This window comes from Cryptotermes secundus, unplaced genomic scaffold (genome assembly GCF_002891405.2).
Source record: "Cryptotermes secundus unplaced genomic scaffold, Csec_1.0 scaffold94, whole genome shotgun sequence".
Taxonomy (NCBI): Eukaryota; Metazoa; Arthropoda; class Insecta; order Blattodea; family Kalotermitidae; genus Cryptotermes; species Cryptotermes secundus.
In genome coordinates, this window is record NW_019737391.1 from 37,379 (window position 1) to 57,412 (window position 20,034).

The 20,034-nt window shown below is 37.2% G+C and overlaps 1 protein-coding gene across 8 annotated transcripts in view; it reads right to left on the reverse strand.

Annotated features, from left to right (window-relative positions):
* LOC111870284 (neurofibromin) overlaps positions 1-20,034 on the reverse strand; it is a 101,910-nt gene that overhangs the window by 24,574 nt on the left and 57,302 nt on the right. For all 8 annotated transcript variants that reach the window (XM_033753748.1, XM_023862423.2, XM_023862426.2 and 5 more), the window contains 13 exons: positions 18,568-18,751; positions 18,335-18,470; positions 17,298-17,459; positions 16,550-16,808; positions 16,290-16,428; positions 14,166-14,271; positions 13,393-13,516; positions 12,625-12,758; positions 11,699-11,836; positions 9,621-9,708; positions 6,961-7,131; positions 6,012-6,139; positions 3,659-3,886 (listed from right to left, as the gene is read on the reverse strand). In XM_033753748.1, the coding sequence (XP_033609639.1) occupies positions 3,659-3,886; positions 6,012-6,139; positions 6,961-7,131; positions 9,621-9,708; positions 11,699-11,836; positions 12,625-12,758; positions 13,393-13,516; positions 14,166-14,271; positions 16,290-16,428; positions 16,550-16,808; positions 17,298-17,459; positions 18,335-18,470; positions 18,568-18,751 (1,997 nt within the window). The remainder of the gene's footprint in view (positions 1-3,658; positions 3,887-6,011; positions 6,140-6,960; positions 7,132-9,620; positions 9,709-11,698; positions 11,837-12,624; positions 12,759-13,392; positions 13,517-14,165; positions 14,272-16,289; positions 16,429-16,549; positions 16,809-17,297; positions 17,460-18,334; positions 18,471-18,567; positions 18,752-20,034) is intronic.

Below are 20,034 nucleotides of genomic sequence, written 5' to 3' on the forward strand. Positions count from 1 at the left end.
ATGTGAAGAGTGTGCGTTGCAGAAAATGCGTGATAATGTGGGATGTTCCCACACATCAACAACTTCTATGGTGCATTGTATTCAGTTGCTTTCACATCATAAAATCTTTTACCTTTCAGGATTTTTAGATTTAGAGACCAGAAAAAGGTCATAGAGAGCCATAACTAACCAGCAGAGGAGCTGTCTCACTTGCAAAATATTGTGTTCAGGTGAATATTTATGCACGTGAGCTAAATTGACATGTGCACTGTCATGGCAAATTCCACTTTTTCAGCCCTTCACAATGCACTGCATCATGCAAATTTCAGTTGATACTGTGGAATGTCTGCTGAAAGCCAGAACTGTGAAGCCAGCAGAGACAGATGCTTCTAGGGAATGGCTCTGCAAACACTCCTGTCGGTAGGCAACAGCTTCTGAAGCATGCAATGATACCAGAGCTATCGCTAAGTAACGTGCCCATGCAACAATGGAGGAACTGCTGGAAGTGGTGTTTTCTGTGCTGAGGCTACATACAATGAGGACCAGCTGCCATAGGCAGTCAGAGTCATGAGACAGTAAAATATGGTCATGAGTCCCGCGGGACTTAAAACTAAGAATGACTGCACTGGTGAGGGCCAGCAACAATTTACCAGACATAGGCAGTCAAGAGAGGGTCTGCAGGCAGACAATCAGTTCAGAGTTGAAGTTGTGATAAGTGAGAAGCTGGTAACTGAGACTGGGGACACTTCAAGACCCCAGAGAAAGGGAAACATCTGCCGTTGGAAGCTGCCACCAAGCAGCTCAGTAAAGACTGTGACTGAGAACACCAGTCTGTGTGTGATAGTGATACATGAAGTGCAGTCATGAGTTGGGTGTTTAAGAGTCCAATAAATCGGCACTCCATCCTGTGAAAACTGGTGACAGTGGGATTGGACTGATCCGACTAACTGGGTTGGGGATTGCAGCAGATACTTGTATCGCCACACTATGATGATGGAACAAATAACTGAATGCATGTTGGCTGAAACGGAAGCTGAAATAAGAGCCAACCAAGCCAAAATGGACATAAATCTAAAGGAAAGGAAAGAAGAAATGAAGGCTGGGCAGGGGGAAATGAAAGCCACAGTACGAGTAAATGCCATCTTACAAGAGATGAAGTCCTGGCAAGAAAAGACAAAGGCCTGTCCAGAGAAGTGAGTGGAAATTTCAGAAGAAACAGAGGTTGCAGTGGGGTGTCAGAAAGTCCCTAACAGAGAGGCCACAGTGGAAACTATCAGAGCTCTGGAGGTTCGATCTGGGGGCCAGCAACTGGCAGTGGGATACCATAACCCATGGAAAATGTGGATCAAGGGCAAAGTTGTTCAAGGAACCCCTAAAGAGGATGAACGTTCTGGAAGAGATGATGCATGCAGCTGAAATTCAACAACTGCATAAAGACCTGCATTCTAAAAAAACAGCCACATCTGAGAAACGAGGAGACATTTTATGAGGCCCTTGGACAAATCATCGGACTGGAGATTGGGAAGCACACTACTGGGACTTCAATGATGATTCAACAAACGAGTGTCAACACAGTGCAGAGGGGCCAACCACCATCCAAGCAAGAGTCACAGATGCAGGAGCGCTGGCCACTCTCAGAAGTTTTGTCTGCACTAAGCAGAAAAGAAGAAATGACGGTACACCTGTAGGCTACTTGGGACAAATAGCCTTAAGGTGGGAGCAATGTGGCATGTCTGCTAAAAGCCAGAATTGTGAAGATAGCAGAGACAGCCATTGCTAGGGAACAGCTCTGCAAACACTCCCATTGCTAGAGAACATCTCTGCTAACATTCCTGTTGCTAGGCAACAGCTTTGTAAGCACACAACAATATCAGAGCCATTAATAAGCAACATGAACATGCAAACAATGAAGGAATTGTTAGAAGCAGTGTTTTCTGTGCAGTCCCTGCCCAGGCTATATATAACAAAATTCCAGCTGCCACAGGATCTGTCACTTGAGAGTTGCAGTTGTGAGAAGTGAGGAGCTGGTAGCTGTGGCTGGGGACAGTTTGGGAACCCTAAGGAAGGGGAATGTCCAATGGTTGAAGCTGCTACCAAGCAGCACAGTGAAAACCATGAGTGTGATAGTGATCTGTACAGTGTAGTCACAAGTTGTGTGTTTAAGGGTCCAATAAATCTGAGTACCAAAACCAAATCCCATCTACAGTCACAATTATCACATGACAATATCTTTCTGACCTTCTTATAAAATTTAATGGGTACGCACTGCTCTGTACTCTTGGATATCATTAAATAAACATGTGACAAAAACGTTCCAACTTTACTGGTTTACCATAAATGTCTGAAGCATGGAATGAACTGTAAACACACCTCGACATGCAGTAACAGGTTGGAACATCTTCATCAACCCACGTCCCTACAAAATATAATTTACCTTAATTCAGTCTCGATGCCCTTTGATCTAGCCTGACATAATGTCTCTTTCATTATGAACTGAGAATATTTATACAAGAAATTACATATAATTAAATAACAGTAACCACTCTTTCTTTTTTGGTAAAGGAAAAGCTAAATAGAATTCTTTACTAAGAGCACTGTCAGCTTACTTATTAAATAAACTCAATAAATAGGTCCCAGGACCTATATCTACTATGCTTCTTGACACAAGAAGAGTCCAGGCAAACGAGCGTAAGAGTGCAACAGCAAACTGTACAAACATTCAGTTCCTGAGAACAGACCCTCTCGTCTAAAGCATACAAATCTGCCAGCCAACAATTTCATATCTAGTTGTACTGTACATTGTTGTGTGTACAAACCATACAAATACATAAATATGACTGTACTGTAACTGAGTGGGGTATTCTCATGTAATACTGTACTTATATTTATTGTCTGTCTTGATATTCTATATATCCTTATACTTGTAAGTGTTCCATCTTTTATTACATCATACTTATTTATCTTACCAAATTTTTTCCTTTTCTAATAGATAAAAGATGAAGGTGGAGTTCAACAATGTCATAGGAGGAGGAATGAGAATAAACACAAAATGAAGAAGGAAATCTTCAAGGAATATTTAAAGAATTATTGCAGAATTACTTAAAGAGAGAGGGAAACTTAGAACATTTGCAAAAATTTTAATTTGTATTTAAACTTCAGAACTGCTGAAACCAGTCAGGTGACCTACACTGTTTGGAGATGCCTACCTGACAATTTCCCACATTTTGTTTTTAAATACCATGACTGATTGCCCTGTCTTCATACATAACTTTTGCATTATTTATAAATTAAATATGCATGTGAGGCAAATTTACCAGAGCAAAGATTTGAAAGACAATGATGAACCTTAACACCATACACTTTAATCACAATGTGACCCCTGTAAATGAAGTGTCTGCTACATATCTTCAAAGTCTACAGTACACAAAACGCGTTGCAATGTCACTAGGGCAACATTTAGAGAACCAATACTATTATACAAGAGTTCTTGAAACATAACACAGCTGCACTGCGTCTCACGACAGCCCATTATTCAGTTATTTCTATGTCTTTCCAGGGCTCTGCTCTGACTTTACATAATTCACAAGTTTTACCATACTGTAGTTTAAATAGCCTGAAATTAATTTCTAATTTTCATGATGCTGTAACTTACAGGGCACATAATTCTGTTTTGACTCACCTGATGTTGAGCTTGTTGCTGAGTGTGCTGCTTTTGCTGTCTTGCCTGTGCTATTGCCGTTTGATCTAACAGATCCCATGATTTCTGTCTCCTATTGGTTGGGGTACCTACCCCACTTGCTTGCTGTGGAGGCTGCTGATAGCTTTGTCCATTACTCCCTTCACTTCGCTGGGAAGGACTTGTTGCTAACATAACATTCATAGCAGGTGAAACATTAGTGGCGGGGGGCTAAAACAAAGCAATGACAAACACGATCAGAAAGGATGTACTCCATAATATAGTGCACAAAATTCTCAAAAGCATTTGTCATTTGTTAATCTTACTTATGGCCTTAGGCATTGCTATCGGCCAACATGGCTAAAAATAAGAATGGCTGATAAATGTTACACCTACCTCTCATATGAAATTTCACCAAAATTTGATTGGTTTCTGATTTATGAAAGTCATTTCATGGGCCTTTGTAAAGTCAGCACTGCTATTGATCAACATTACTGGAAATAAGAACCGCTGACAACATTTTGTGAAAGTCTCCTAAACTGAATTTTAAAGAAATCTGTAATGGTTTAGGGAATGCTATTGTAGTGTGTACAACCATTGCTATGCAATGACTGCAAAACAGGTGAATAAACAGCAGCTGTTTCTAGGAAATGGACTGGTAAACATGTTCCTGTGCCAATGAATATGCACACAATAGAGTTACTGATGGAAACAGTGTTTTCTACTCAGTCTGTGCAAAGGGGTTATAAGAAAGACAATTGGGGTGATCCAGTCAGTTGAGAGTTGAGTTCTGCAAGGCAGTCTGAGAGGAGATGGCGCTATCGTTCAATTGAGACTCAAATTCTGCAAAGGAGGCTGAAAAGAGATGGCACTGTGCTTCAGCTGACAGTTCAGTTATGGGATATTCACTGGACAGTAGTGACTTGAGCACAGAAGCTGAATAATCCCCATTGTTGAGAGTTGTTACCAAGCAACAACTAGTGAAGACATTGCAGGCTGAAGAAGACTTAGTATGTAGTGATTTGTAAAGTGTGCAAATCAACAATAGTGTTGTAAGTGTGTGCAGTAATGACATATAAGTGTTTAACAAATTTATTCACCAATCATTACCTCACCTGTGGGCACACATAAATCATGACAATATTAAGTCACACACAGACATGATCTTCACATAAATTAATATTAATTCTAAATTTCTGAAAGGGAAAAATCCCACAATCCAATTTCTCATACCATAGCATCAAACTGCATAACTATTCTCCTTTTTATCAGTATCAGTACATAATTCTGGCAGTGATAAATCACATTTTTTTTATTTTATTGGGATTATCAGTCTTTTTAATTTTAATTCAAAGGCAAAATTATGAAGTATACAAATATGCATAGCTCTCAGGTTCTCAGGTGCTCTCAAACCCCACCATGACGATAAGGTGGAGATACCATTCATGGGGATGTATATTTATAAGGGTCATAATTTCTTTATTACATACTATCACGTGTTTAGTAACTACACATGGAGTTTGGATTCATAACTAGATCTGCTGGATTCTTACGAACCACAACCAATTTTAACTGTAACACCATCACTAATTCAAGTACTCTACAATTCACTATGGTATGCATTAAGTCTTATGAGTCTGTTATGTCTTCATCAGAAGTCACTTGGTAAAGGCTACCAACACCATAGATTCCTCGGTTTCCATGTTCATGTCCTTACCAGCTGCCAACTGTCTCACAGCGACTCATGGCTACATCACCTAACCACTGACTGCCTAACCATGTTTTACTATCGAAGTCTGGCACTCACTTCAGACTCGGAACTCTTCTGTCTGAAGACTGCCTGCAGACTCCCTCACAATCTCAACTGTAATCACTATACTGCAGCTCTGTTTCAGTACCTAGTACATAGCGTAGGGGTGGACAACAAGGAAAACAATGTCTCCAACAGTTCTTCTCCAACAATTCCTCCACTGTTGTGTCAGCTTTTGCTGCCACTGAAGTGTGTTTACAGCAGCGTTACTTAGCAATGGACATCTTTTCCTCTTCCACTAATCCAGCTTTCAGCCATCATGTCACAATACAAAAAACATCCAGACATCAGACTACTTTGTACATAAAATGGCCTAGACTCAGGGTGTTAAATAGACACGGAACAAGTGTAACTTTTACCGATATGTTATAAAATTCATCAGCACACTGATTCAAAGATATCTCTTTCCCGCTCTGTCTTGCTCCATCACACAAAATACTTTGCCCAAAGCCTGCTTTTGTTTTTGAAAGCCACTGTATATTTACCCATTTTAATTCTTTACTACTCACTAGAACTTTACCTTAAAATTACCTTCTGAATACTCACATGAGGCATAAGACTAAGGTGACTATCCACATCAAAGTTCTCACCAGAACCCAACTCTGGAATCATTCTTGCTAAGGAATGTTTCACATGACAACGACTTCTCACCTCCTCTGATACAGACACCAATGCTGAAACAACCAAATATGTTACTAACTCCCTCAAAAGCTGACAGTCACTCAGCTGGTTACGACATTCCATGTCACCTTTGGAATCTGTAGATCCATTACCACATTCACTGAAGTCCACCAGCAGACACTATCCTAAGCCAGTCAAATATAGTCTAAACCCTTAAATTCCACTTCTTTAAGACCAATTTTATCCTCCTATCAATTGTTAGGCCTCTCCCATCCATGTTTTCCAACTAAAACTGTGTATGAATTCCCATCTTTCCTACAAGTGGGCTACACGTCTCATCCATCTCATTTTCCTTCACTTGATGGCCTTAATAATATCGAGTGAAGAACAGAAAGTATGGATCCCATTTTATAATGTTCTACATGTACAACCTCTGCTGATCTCCTCAACACTTTATTTTCAAACACCTTCAATCTATGATTTCGTTTTGGATGAGGCCAAGTTTCAGAACCATACAAGACACTATAGAATAATGTGAAACTATATTATTCAGTGGCTTAATCAGAGTTAAGAAGTGGGTATTTGTATCACTTAAGTCTGGATCTAAACTGATTATGCTATTGTGGGGGAATAAGCAGTAATGAAAGTACACAGCAAAAGGCAAAGTTGAAATTGTTTTTGTCAACAAAAAGAAATAGATAAGTTATGACAGTTGAATTTTCTTGGGCTTCGACATACATATTGGAAGGATTATATATTAATATATGAGAATAATAACATAAAGAACAATGAATAATTCTCATACAAAGCCAGGACCTGAATTCACTTACATCACTATATATATATAAATATAATACCCATTTCATATGTATACCTGCTAAATATGCTACACTATCTGGTGTCACTTCAAATTTATCTCGTTTGTGTGGTTTGGCTATGATGCCAAGCAGCATGGTTAAGATTCTTGTCGTACGGGACACAGTTGTTGGTGTTGGATGCCGAAAACCTTTCAGTAAATGTCCAACCAATGCAAAATGGAAATTAGCTGCAAAGGAAAAAATAAGGAGAAATTCAATCAACAGGCAATCGAATCAGATTTGTTGTAAGCACAGTGACTGCTGGATAATTCATATGTATACTATAATACTTTCAGTGCAAGAGCTGCTTCACAAGGCCTTGCATTAACTTTGTTCAGTCTTTTCAGTATGGTTGGTTTCTAGTGCCTCTACTGCCCTATGACATAGGGACAAGCTCTGTTGATTGGGCCCAACTGAGAAAGTTTTACCTGAAGACGGAGATTGAATCCAGTCTCTGAAACGTTGTTTTTTGAAAAATAAACAGGACAGTTTTTAGATAAAGACAAGACGATGGATAATGACCAAAAACATAATATTTGAACCCAATAATTTCTTGTCGTATTATGAGGATACATGACAGTATAAAGTTTGCACAGAGGTTTATACTTTAATGTGGGCTACAAAGTAAGAAGAGGCCTGGTATTCTTCTCATTCCATTTTGATGGAGATGAGGTCAATCATAACAGAAGAAAAATTTATATACAGATCTGACTGGTAATCAAACTCAGAACACTGTGAATGAGTTCCAGTGTCAGATCCCAAGACCACCAGGGATCCAATATTCTCAACAATACTGTTAATCTGCACTTTCCCAGAGTCAAAATATTTACAGCAGGAAGACAATTTCCTGCTTCTGCTGCTCCAGGACAGAAAGTTGAATTTTGCATTGCAGCAGATATTAAAGCTTGTAGTTCATTTATTATTCATTGCTGTCATTGGCTGGTGCTTCTATGATAAGCTTACATCTCAGGTATTAAGATAAACAATCATCTTAACATGCTTAACACAAATAAAGGAAGAGACTAAACTTCAAAGCACAATGCCAACTACATATCCCACCTGCTTCAACATCAAAAAACTGTACATTTTCTCCATAGAGTGTATTTATAGACTTCATATTATCCTTAGATCAAACTGCAATTACTCCCCTAAACAGCATTAACCAACCGATCTTTGTATTGGATACTGCTTTTTGAAATACAATCTAAACTTTACTTTCCATACAGTACGGACAATTCTTCGTAAGATGAGGCACTGACTATACAATTAATTAATTTGCAACATCATGGGCCTCCTATACATTCTTATATAAAAGAGATATCGAATTTCCAATTCGTCTGTGGAAACATATGAAAAGTAATAAATCAGTGACTGATTAGATGTTATATAACATCAATTAAATTTTATCTTGTTTTATACAATAACTTTTAGTTTTTTATATAATCTGACTTATTGTATTTTTACGCAAAGTATTTTAAATGATTAATAACACTGTATCCAATCTAATGTACTGCAGTTCAATGGTATATGTTTGTTAATATGTGTTTGCCTGATGATGACCGTTAGTGGCGGAAACACGTAGCGAAACCATAGTTGAACACTGACCTTGATTTTTTTCTGTTTGTTGTGTTGTGACGGTTCAATAAAGTTGTACAGTCTAAACTGTTATATATTATTTAGATGAACTTCACGCTTGAAAGGATTAAAAGAGACAACATTTGCAGCACATTTCTATGCATGGAACATGAGTCTCAATAAAACATGTTTTGCTAGATACTACTGTCTCCATCATCTCACACACTCATCACGTTACATGATGAGCACTGAAAATTGGAATAAAATCTACCAGAAAGACTGTATGTTATGTAAGTTAAATAAATACACATTGCAATGTGTATTACTACAAGTGAGGCAGCCAGCACAAAGCTCTGTAAGTGTTAATGTGGATTCCTAAGGGACCATTGCATTTACTGTAGCTACCATCATTCAAATTTCTAAAACCCTCATCATTACTAGCTGTAGCATGTAGCCCACGCACGCGCGCTCATACGCACGCACGCACACACACACACACACGCTTGTGCTAGTTTCATGTCCATTGTATTTTGGACTTGTGAAATATGAAATGTGAAATGTATTATGTATGCAAATGCTTTGATGTCATTTGTATTTATAATCAAAAGGTTTTCTTCATAAATCTGAATCTAGGTAATTAATTACGTTTAAATTTTTCAACCAATGTATAACTGATAAAATCCTGAAATCCTTTCAGTGGAAATGCTGATATTACAGCAATTTCTCAAGATCTATTAATGTTCAATTTATTAATTTCTAAATTTTCATTCAACATAACTGAAAGTACACATTTTCTTTTTATAGAAAGGAAAGTGTGAGAAACAGGAGGGAGCCACATTTCAAGCTTTTGGAGAAGCAAGGCACAAATAACTTACATTAAAACAAGGAGTTTATCCTTTTTCAGTCTTTGTTATAGTCTCATTTCTAGTAACAGATTTTTAATTGTTTTCCACTTTTATGTTTCATAAAAAAAAGACACTGTTACACTATTCTCTTGCATACTGTCAGACAAGAAATGCCTACAGGTTTTCATTTGTTAGCAAATCTGCATAATAACAAAAATAATAATTTCAGTATTTCTAAGAAATATTTCTACACCTACATTTGAAGCTCAGACCCACAGCATGGTCCAGCTGTTTGAAATGCCACTCCAAGGGTTCTCGGGTTGACATCATCACCTCCGCCAGGGTCTGAAAATGTAATGTTACACTTCTGAAGACCATGGAAGTGATAGGTTATCTGTTACAAAACATACTCATGTAAAATTTGTATGGATAAATGTTTTCATACAATCACATCACAGGCTATGTGGTATGTCTTGTGACTTGCATACATACATATCAACCAAAGAAACTGGATTCAAAACTTAGTCAGAAAATTGTGATGGCCTACATTAAAAGGGCACAACTTCCAACTTTCTGTGTTTCTGATCCAGTAAATTCTCTACTGTTATAACCTAAGTAGCTGATATAGTATTGTTAGCTAATGACATCATTTAATACTTCAAAGCTGCTTTGATGTGTTTTTACACAAAACACACTGCACAGCCATAACTTCCTGCGGTCTCCTGCAGCCTTTTAAAACTGACATTTGTTGCAATAGCAATTTATAGAATAAACTGTAAGCTTCCATTCAGTATATGGTTTAGCCATTAAATATACATGGTATATATCAAAATATGAATTATGAAAAACGTAAATAGGTTACCAGTTGTTGGGTTGTATTAATTACAGCTGACACTTTTTTCAGCCAATATGCATACAAGAAAACAACTGACACGTAATGATAAAAATGATGAAAGTCACAGACCTGCCAGTGGAACTATGTTTTGACCTTCAGCATGAAACGAAGTGTGAGAGTATCAGCAAACATGATTTTTATAACCAAAGCCCTTCCCAAGCCTCTGGAGATGATTTTAAATAAACAGACATGAGTCAAAGTTCCTCCAGAATCTTTATAGATGTTTTAAGTACACAAATATGTATCAAAACAGAGAATACTGGGTCAATAAATTCCTCCAGTTTTGAGGAAGATGCAGGGGGCATGTGGTAGCGTAGTTGGTTGAGGGGCTATGCTACAAGCTGGAAAGTCATGGGTTCAAGTTCCATTGAGGTCACTGGATTATTTCAATTGACCTAATCCTTCCAGCTGCACTATGGGCCTGGGGTCAACTCAGCCTCTAACAGAAATGAGTAAAGTAAGTAAGTAAAGTAAAGCTATCCCTGTACCAGGCCGTGAAGGCCCATAGGGTTGTGAGACGTTGAGGGTCCCACATTATCTAGACAATTGGCTCACATGGCAGTAAGGCTGTCAGCCTTACTTGCTGGCCACGCTTTACTCCCCAGGAAAATTATTTAATTAATTCCTGGTATTCATTTATGTTAGAGGCTGAATAAACCCCAGGGCTGGAAGGATTAGGTCAACTGAAAAAAATCCAATGATCTCATCGGAACTTGAACCCATGACCTTCCGGCTTGTAGCATAGCTCCTCAACCAACTACACTACTGCGTGCCCCTAACAGAAATGGGTACCAGGGATTAATTAAATAATTCTCCTGGGGAGTAAAGCGCAGCCGGTGCGTAAGGCTGACAACCTTACCGCCATCTTTGAGCCCATTGTCAGATAATGTGGGACCCTCAACGTCTCACAACCTTATGGGCCTTCATGGTAAAGGGATAGCTTTACTTTTTTTTTTGAGGGAGATGAAATATGTGATCCAGAATATACTGCTTTCACTAAAGTATTTATAACTACAAGAATACTTCAAAAGCATTATGAAACAGTACCTTGAATTATCAATTAAAAAAATCATGAAGTCATTAGTATTATTCTGTGTGGTATATTAAATGTAACGTGAAAATTAAAACAAAATTAAATTATTTACTATGTATATATGGTGATTTATATTACACGCCTCACTTTTCTGTTATCAGATGCAAATGTCCTAGAGTGTTGAAGGGCCGGTCAGACTTTCATACAGAGAGGAAACAGAGGAATGTGTATCATACAAGTTCTATTAACAGAACCCAAAGTTTCAGCACAACTAAAACAAAGCTTACTACCGGATCCTAACTTCAGACACTTCAATCTTATATACACTACTAAGTATGAGATTGACTTACTTCTGCCTCTACCATATGTAATGGAATAACTGTATGCTATTCAAAGAGCAAGCTTACCTTTTCTTCAAAGGTTCCTTGAGAATCAAGTGTATGCAGATTTTGTTCCAATAATGCCAACCCAGATGCATATGATATTTCATGAAGCTGCAGCACTGAGACTGCAACCCAGAAGAGTGCACAATGTATAGGTGATTCCTAAACAAGCAAAAAAAAAAAAAGAAGGTATATCTCTGATGGCAGCACTCAAAAGAATATTCCTTACATTTCCCAAACATGTCACCAAGCAAACAATGTAATAGTTTCTTCTTCAGAACAGAGGCAACATCTGCTATTACCCTATTTCTTTGTCCTTCCAAAAATAAACTGCACCTTCTCTCAATTCTTACTGTTATAGTAGCACAGCCAGAATGTATGATTCCTCAGAAGCTATGGTTCCTCTGAAATGACTGAAGGCATTACAGACTCACCTTTAGTGCACATTGGTAACACATATCTTGTACACCATATACACACAATTTACACAGGCAGAGCTTTAGGTGGACTACTGCTCAAGTGAAAAACCACCAGCACAGTGGCAATACTGATCAGATATATGTGCCTAATTTAATGTTCTTATGTTGTGCTGTGTGCAGTTTCTAACTACCTACCTTTGTGGGTCTAATATTATCTTGTCATGAGAGGGTAAGAAAGACAAAACCACCATACAAAGGTAACTAATAAGTCCTTTAAAAATGGGGCAGTAAAATAAAATATTTGTAAAGGGCAGGGTAAAGCAGGCACGTAGATGGACAGCTATGATGGTTCACAAAATTATATAGATTTCTAATTAACATGAAAGTCCACATACATAATAGAGCAATTTCAGTTTCGTTGTTCTCTATTATGTTCCTTGGTCCGTATGTTGATCTACATTTGGCTACTTTAATCAATATTCATATTTCTCTATTGTTAAGCAAGTTTGGCATGCGTTACAATGAACTTACTGGTCGCAGTAAAGGCTGCAACCTCGTGAGACACATAACCAATGCTTCAAGTAGCACAATGTCACTGAAGCTCTCCAATGCCTTTACAAGTATCCTCAGGAGCTGTTTGATGTCCTGATCTGTGATGCTTTTACCTGGCAAGAAATAAGAAAAATAACAGTATTCAAATTAAGATATGCAACATTTATTCAAAAAGCATTTAGAAATGTACTTAATAAGTATAAATACAAATTTTCTACTATATGTAGAAGGTTATGTTTTAAAACTGAATAATACTAACAAATAATTTATATATTTTATCTGATAATTACATCTGCTGAATATATCAATGATGCTCAACTATAAAACTACATTTATTTTTTAAATCTGTATTGTGGAAACCAGAATTTGAAAAGTTAATAATTCTTTAAACACAGATGAAATAGATGACAAACATGAGAGAGTAACAGAAGTACTGAAATGTAACATGAAACTGTGAATTATTCTTAATGTTACATAACATCCCCATGTGAATGGCATCATTAAGTAACAAAAACACCAACCAGGAAGATTAAAATCAATGCTTATACATCATAAAAATTTGATTAAAATTATCGATTATTTCTATTATAAAATAAGTCCTTTTTATTACACACAGTAAAACAATGTTCAGTGATGAATGCAGATCATGAAAGAGGAACACATTTACAACCATCTTCAGGCAGCCAAAAACACAACTGATATAAGTGAAATTTGTGTATATAAAAAATTGTTGGCCACATTACTTACTGATGCAACCAAATACAATGAGAGCTCGTGGCTGGAGGGCAGGATTGTAGCAAAATGCAAAACTTTTTGCCAGTGCTGTCCAGGTTTGTAACCAATCACAATCAGGAATGTCTCGCATACACGCCTGAAAGAGAAGCATAGTCACCTCACATATGTAGAAAACAATACCATGAATTGAAATTCATCTGGAAACATAGAGAACAAAACAAGAAACTCAATGGATGTTACAAAGAAGCAAGTACAGATTAGAATGATAAGAATTATAAACAAGTTAGGAAATGTATACACAATGTAAAAATTGTGGAAAAAATATATTAGACATAAAAAATGAGCATCATTTTACTTTACAACTTTTTTTTCGAAACATCTTTTGCTTTGATCAATATTTGCAAAGTAATGCTCAAGTTGCATGCAGAAATATATATGGATCCTCATGTAAATTGTTCCACTTCAGAAAAAACTGGAATGTGTTGAGAAATTTTAGTAAATCCATTCAACATCAGCTTATATGAAAATCCATTCAGTGGTTCTTGAGCTGCCAAATACAGAGATATACATGTAAAGCTAACAGGTACATTTGTGCAACTTTTCATTGATAATACATCAAAAAAGGAGATGATGAAAATACAAGTACCCATCATATAATATGCAACAGAATAAATTCTGAAATATTTTCTTCCAAGGAAACATTATAATTCCAATGCAATTATCACATCCATTAGTATAATGTTTCAGGGCACCTTTAAGTATATAAAGAACAAACTACCACTGACCTCCATAATTTCTAGCAGTGCATCAGTGATGACCTCTAGGGATGTCAGTGACAACCGTTCTCGGTCAGAGTAGTTTGTTACTGAGAAACTTCGTTCCTGGCCATACCTGCATCAAGTTTGGATATGTTTAAACATTCTAAATAGAAAATGTGAGGTGTGATCAAAATGTATCTAGTCTGAACTCTTATTTCAGATATTTTATGCTGTACATGAATATGACAGCGATGAACTTGTCCTGTTATATAGAATTACTGGATTTTTTTTATTTTTCCATCGTCCAGAATTCTAGAGGACACGACGTTTCAGAAATTGAATCTGTTTTTGTCTTCAGGTGAGAAAGGAAGATACCTACACCTGCTTCACCTGAAGATGAAAACAGACCCAGTATCCGAAACATCGTGTCCTCTATTACCTAGAATTCTGGATGATGGAAAAGTCCAAGAACCCAGTAATTCTGTGTCATCTACCATCGTCAGAACCCTTTAGAATCTACATGTCCTGTTATGTTACTGCCAGTCCAGATGAATTTAAAGCTTTTTAAAATTGCTGCAGTCATTTGTGGTCAGCATTTAAAGTCACAATATTTGTGTTGCCTGCTGACTTAATGTGATGATGTGGGAACAAATGAACACAATGCAATGGTGCAGCTCTGATGATTCCAAAAACACAACTTGAGAGGCACTTTCAGTAATAGCTGGAACAGTGGAACAAGTGAAGGAGTCTGCTTGAAGGAGATTAACCTCCCATCCTTATATACATATTAGTTCACAAAGATTCAACCTCAATATTTCACCAGGTCTCACAGTTCAAATACATAAATCCACTACCCCAATCTGCTTTAGTTTTAGCTCTGAATCACATTATATACAGCAAAATTCTATATGGTATAACAACATACACTTTTAATTTTAAAATGTATGAGGGTCATTAAATACATCATGGCAACACCACCACTGACACAACAGTGTTGATTCCAGGCATAGATACACACAGCCATCATGATCCAACAGGCTGGATACATGCATTGCTACAGTTCTGCTTCAGTCATCACTGCTGTTTTGGCATCTAGAGCAAAATGTTGAAGCAGTGTTGTTACAGAGTGTTCTGAGGAATGTTTCCCACACAGGACTAAGTCTTTATAAAGATTCAGTTGGATCATGATAAATTGCATGTCAATGCCATGCAGAGACAATGCTATGTTGTACTGTATGGTGGCAAGTTTGGTGTAGGCCTTCAAAAAAAATATAAAGAATATGAAAGCCAAATAGCATATTGGGTGCCCTGTACATGTATCACCAGCAGAACACCACACTGCTTGCCTATAGGAACTGGTGGCAGATGACAGGTGAAGGTGATACCAGACAAGCAGACACTAGTGCCCCACACTGATTTACATCTTCAGTGATAAGCTGGGGATGAGGAAAATTGCAGCATGAAGCTCCGACACTTCTTATATGAGATCCAGATGTAAAATCACTTGAAGACAGTCTGTGTTCATCTTGAGTGACATATGAATGAAAATGACACATAACAAACAAAAAAGGGAGATGAAACAACAGTTAAGCAATAGCAGGATCCGTCTTTCCTACATACCAATAAGTTGTAACAGAACAGGGACAACTCAAAGTAATGTTTATCACGGCATGTGAAGGTTGGACCATTACTGCTCATCACAGTTCCACATGGACACACAGTGTTTACATAATATTGCACCGTCTCTGAACATCATTTAACACCAGCACTTCATCAAAAGTTGCCAGTGTTATTGTATCTTAAACTGATTCTGCTGCATGGGAGTACTTGAAGTTATATGGTGTGGACCACCTATGACAAGTTGCAGTGCTGAATCATCCTCTGTGCTCTCTAGACATGATCTCTTTCCAAAAATGAAGGAATTCCTAATAAGGATAAAGATTCTGGTCACAAGAAGCTGCTATCAAGGGACTATGGCTGCTGCCAAAGATCTAGGAAGTGTGGGGTGCCTATATTGACACTCCACAATCAAACTTGTGTGTTAATATAAATTATTTGATTTGTACCACTGTGTTGCCAGTACTTATTTAATGAACCAGTTCTGCTCTGTCCAAGGTGGATAAGCATAAAGGCAATATGGGTGCAACTTACCAGCGTTCACTCGGATGTCGATAACTCGATCTGAATGCAGTGACTGCAGCCGATTTTTCCTTGCTGATTCCAAAAAGAAGGTAAAACTTGGGCAAGGAAAATTCATCTAAACTAAGCCGTAAAACTCTCTGAGTTTCCTCTGTTGGAAAATAAATATTTATCTGATTAGTTAATGACTGTTTTCACAGTTCTAAGAACTGTAATTTAAAAAAGTTATTAAAACTAGATTTGAATAGAAATGAAACAGATAATGAAATTACCACTAAAAGAAGGCTTGGTGCAAGTACAAAGTGAATGAATGATGTTGATGACGAGGCCAAGAGTTGAGGCCCTCATACTCAAAGAGCCTGAACACACAAGGGCAGTCACATAATGGAACAAATATGGTAGATGGCGTGCTACATCCAGGCAATTATTGAAGGATAACATGAGAAGGTAGCGTGCAAGTATTGCTATGTCATCCCACATCATGTGTTGTTCTAGCAATGGTGTAGGAGAAGTACAAGTTTTATCCAATACCTGGAAAATTATGAATACAAATTAGTAACAAAATATCTACCTGAATTAGGGGTCTCAAGAATGGATAGGTATTTTTACTTTTTCTTCTATTTTAAATTACAAAGGAAGTACATAACTATACTACATATTATCACATTGCTATTAATTCTGCTAATATTTAAATGTTTAGTTTATCAGGTACAATGAAATCTCAGGATAGAATGGATGAGAACACTAACCTGACAAAGAACTTACAATGACTTAACAGAGGTGGAGCTAGTTAAAATAACCATTAAATTATAAAAGACCTTTGATTAAGGAACATAACTGCAGATTCCACTATAATAAATTAATAATTAAAGTCTTAAAACCAATAAATATTTATTTGTATGTAACTACCATTTCAACATGAACATGGTTAACCATCAAGAATATGTAAGTACAGCTATGACATAATTTAATTAAAGAAATACTAATGGGAATATTATAACAAAAATAACACCATCTTACCCTACATAGTCTTCCTATCACTTTTTTAGCTACAAGCTGTACATTTGCCGAAGCCAAAGCCACAGCAGTATCTGCCATGATTTCCACCATTGGCGAGCCAAGCCCACTTGTCATTGACCGATGTATGAAGCTGTCCAACACCATGTCAATAAGCTCAGGTACCTGTGCAAAAATTTGCCTGTTTCTTATAATGAAACTAAGTAAAATGTGTTCACCAAGTTGATTACAATAGAATTAATGAGTTCAGGAAAGACTGTATAATAATAATTTCCTTTAATTAAATAGAAGACCCACAAGTTTTGTGAGCCTTACATATGAAATACATTTCCATTCCATGACACTTTAGAATGTAATTACAATTTGAAATATTTTTAAGTCATGTATAAAATGAACTAAAATATATCTTCAGTGCAAAAGTATTAATTAGCTAGAAAAAGCATGCATTATGCATACCAGTCTGTATGTACTACATTGCTCAACACAAAAAAAAAATATGATATTCACCATTCTTTCTAGATGTTCTATTAAAAAAAATTATATCTGTCCCCCTTTTACAGGTACTTATTAATGCTTATCTCCCTGGACAGATACCTTAACATTCTCTTTCAGAATACCGTAGAGTTCGGCCATTTATTCATTTGTTCATCATTTATAGTGTTCTCTACAATTTATTTAAAATCTTACAATATAACACAAATATATTTAACCTTGAATGATATTTCTCAACTGCAGAAATTGCTCATGATGGTGAAGTTGAAAAAGAAACCTTCCTCTCTATAGGTTTTTGTAGTCTGTGTCTAATGAGAAATATCAGTTTTGCGGGTTTAATCATGTCGTATGTCATAGGTGTTCTAATATGTGGTCATATCTTCAGGGTGAACATTCACTGTGAAGAATGTATGCTGAAACACATGAACAACTTCAACATACAATGTGGCTAAACCCCAAAAGCAAAAGTTACATACAAGGAAACCTCTTCTTATGCAGAAACAGATATGATATCCATGAAGAATGTGATGCCAAAATATATGACATACTTGACCAATGGATCCCCAGATCTTGGCCTGTATTGATGGATACATCTCCACTTCTTCAATGGTCAAAATTATGAGCTTCTCCAAAATATGTGCCACTTTCTGTTGACGCTTACTTTCATCTGAAGGTTTACAGAACCTATACACATTGAATAAAACAGACAGCATGAAATCAATATAACAATCCTAATCTTCATGATTACATGGCACACAGGGCAAAAACCAAGCATACAAACCTCACTAGATTTGCTAACCATGGTGTCATATATTCAAGGCACAAGTGTTTGAGCTCTATGCTGGAAACTCTGAACCCTTGGATGCACTCTTCTAAAAATTCAAGCGTGAGATGTGGTTCATTTGTTGCAAGCTTTTCACTCACAGATTTGATGAATATTGTGTTGTTTGAAGGAATGCATAAACCTAAAATAGAAAGACACAAATTCAACATACCACAATATCTGCATCAAGCTCAGAATTTATATCAAAGCTGAGCACTTTAGAAAAGGATTGTCATAATTCTGAAATATATGAATTAGCATTTTATCAACATGCCAAGTATGCTAATGAATGACATATGGATTTCAAAACCCAGGTATATTTGAGGAGTATGATCTTCTGTGTTCTAGTGCCCTGTAGTGCTGAAAAACCCAACATTCTATGTAGTGCCTCCACAATCAGGGTTACAGATAAAGCCCAGCAATAAACCTGAAGTAGGTGGCAAGCTAAGGAAACCACCTGTGGAAAATCTGGCCCGATAGGCCAGTCAAAGCCTGAAAGAAACTGTAGGAGAGCCAAGAGAAAAGTGACCACTCTCTGCAAGCAGACTTTGAGAAGTGATTTCTTGCTTGGCTTATTCACTGACCCTTATGATGGAGGCAGTACATTCCTCCAAGATGTTGAGGTCTCCCAAGCTATATGGTGTTACACCCCAGACGATCAAGTACAGTAGACTCTCGATTATCCGCGCGCTGTTTAACCGCTTTGCGGCTCAACCGCGGCAATGTATTTTTAAAGATTTTTTTTTTTCAGTGAGTATCACATTTGTTTAAATGTTTTGTATNGCTTTTAAAATCATAACATGACATGTCAAAGCATTGGCAGGCGATGGCTCAATAAACACCCTGCATTACACACAAGCAACAATAGAACAGCAGGGTTATGCAACCTGTTTCTAGGCAATGGCTTGGTAAACACACTTCTGTGTAGGCAGTGTTATCACACAACAGTGGACAGAGACCATGTGACATATTTTCTGTTGGTCCATGCCGAAGGTTTGTGGGGGACAGCAAAGGTCGTTTGCGGGCAGTCATAAGCTGGAGGAGTAACAGACGGACTTCACTTGAGTTCCAAAGTTCCAAGGGAATAGCAGTGTGACCAGAAGAACAATTAGAAATCTTAGTGTGTGATGTTACATGTGCTGTAGTACATTGATATTGAGAGTGTGTAATTTAGTGAGACTTTTCTAGTTCCTGTGTTGAGATCCATTGCCAGGAGATGACTAAAGAAGACAGAGCATCCTAGTGCACGTGCAACAGTGAACTGCGAATTGTCTCAATCAGCAATAGTGCCGTATTAATTGTAATTAAGAGAGAGTGTAATCGAAGTGCTTACAAATCCAATCATCCAAACTAGAACCCATTATTTTCGTCATTCACACCCCCCTACATGCGACAATAACAAGGTAGAAAGGTAATAAGGGAAGC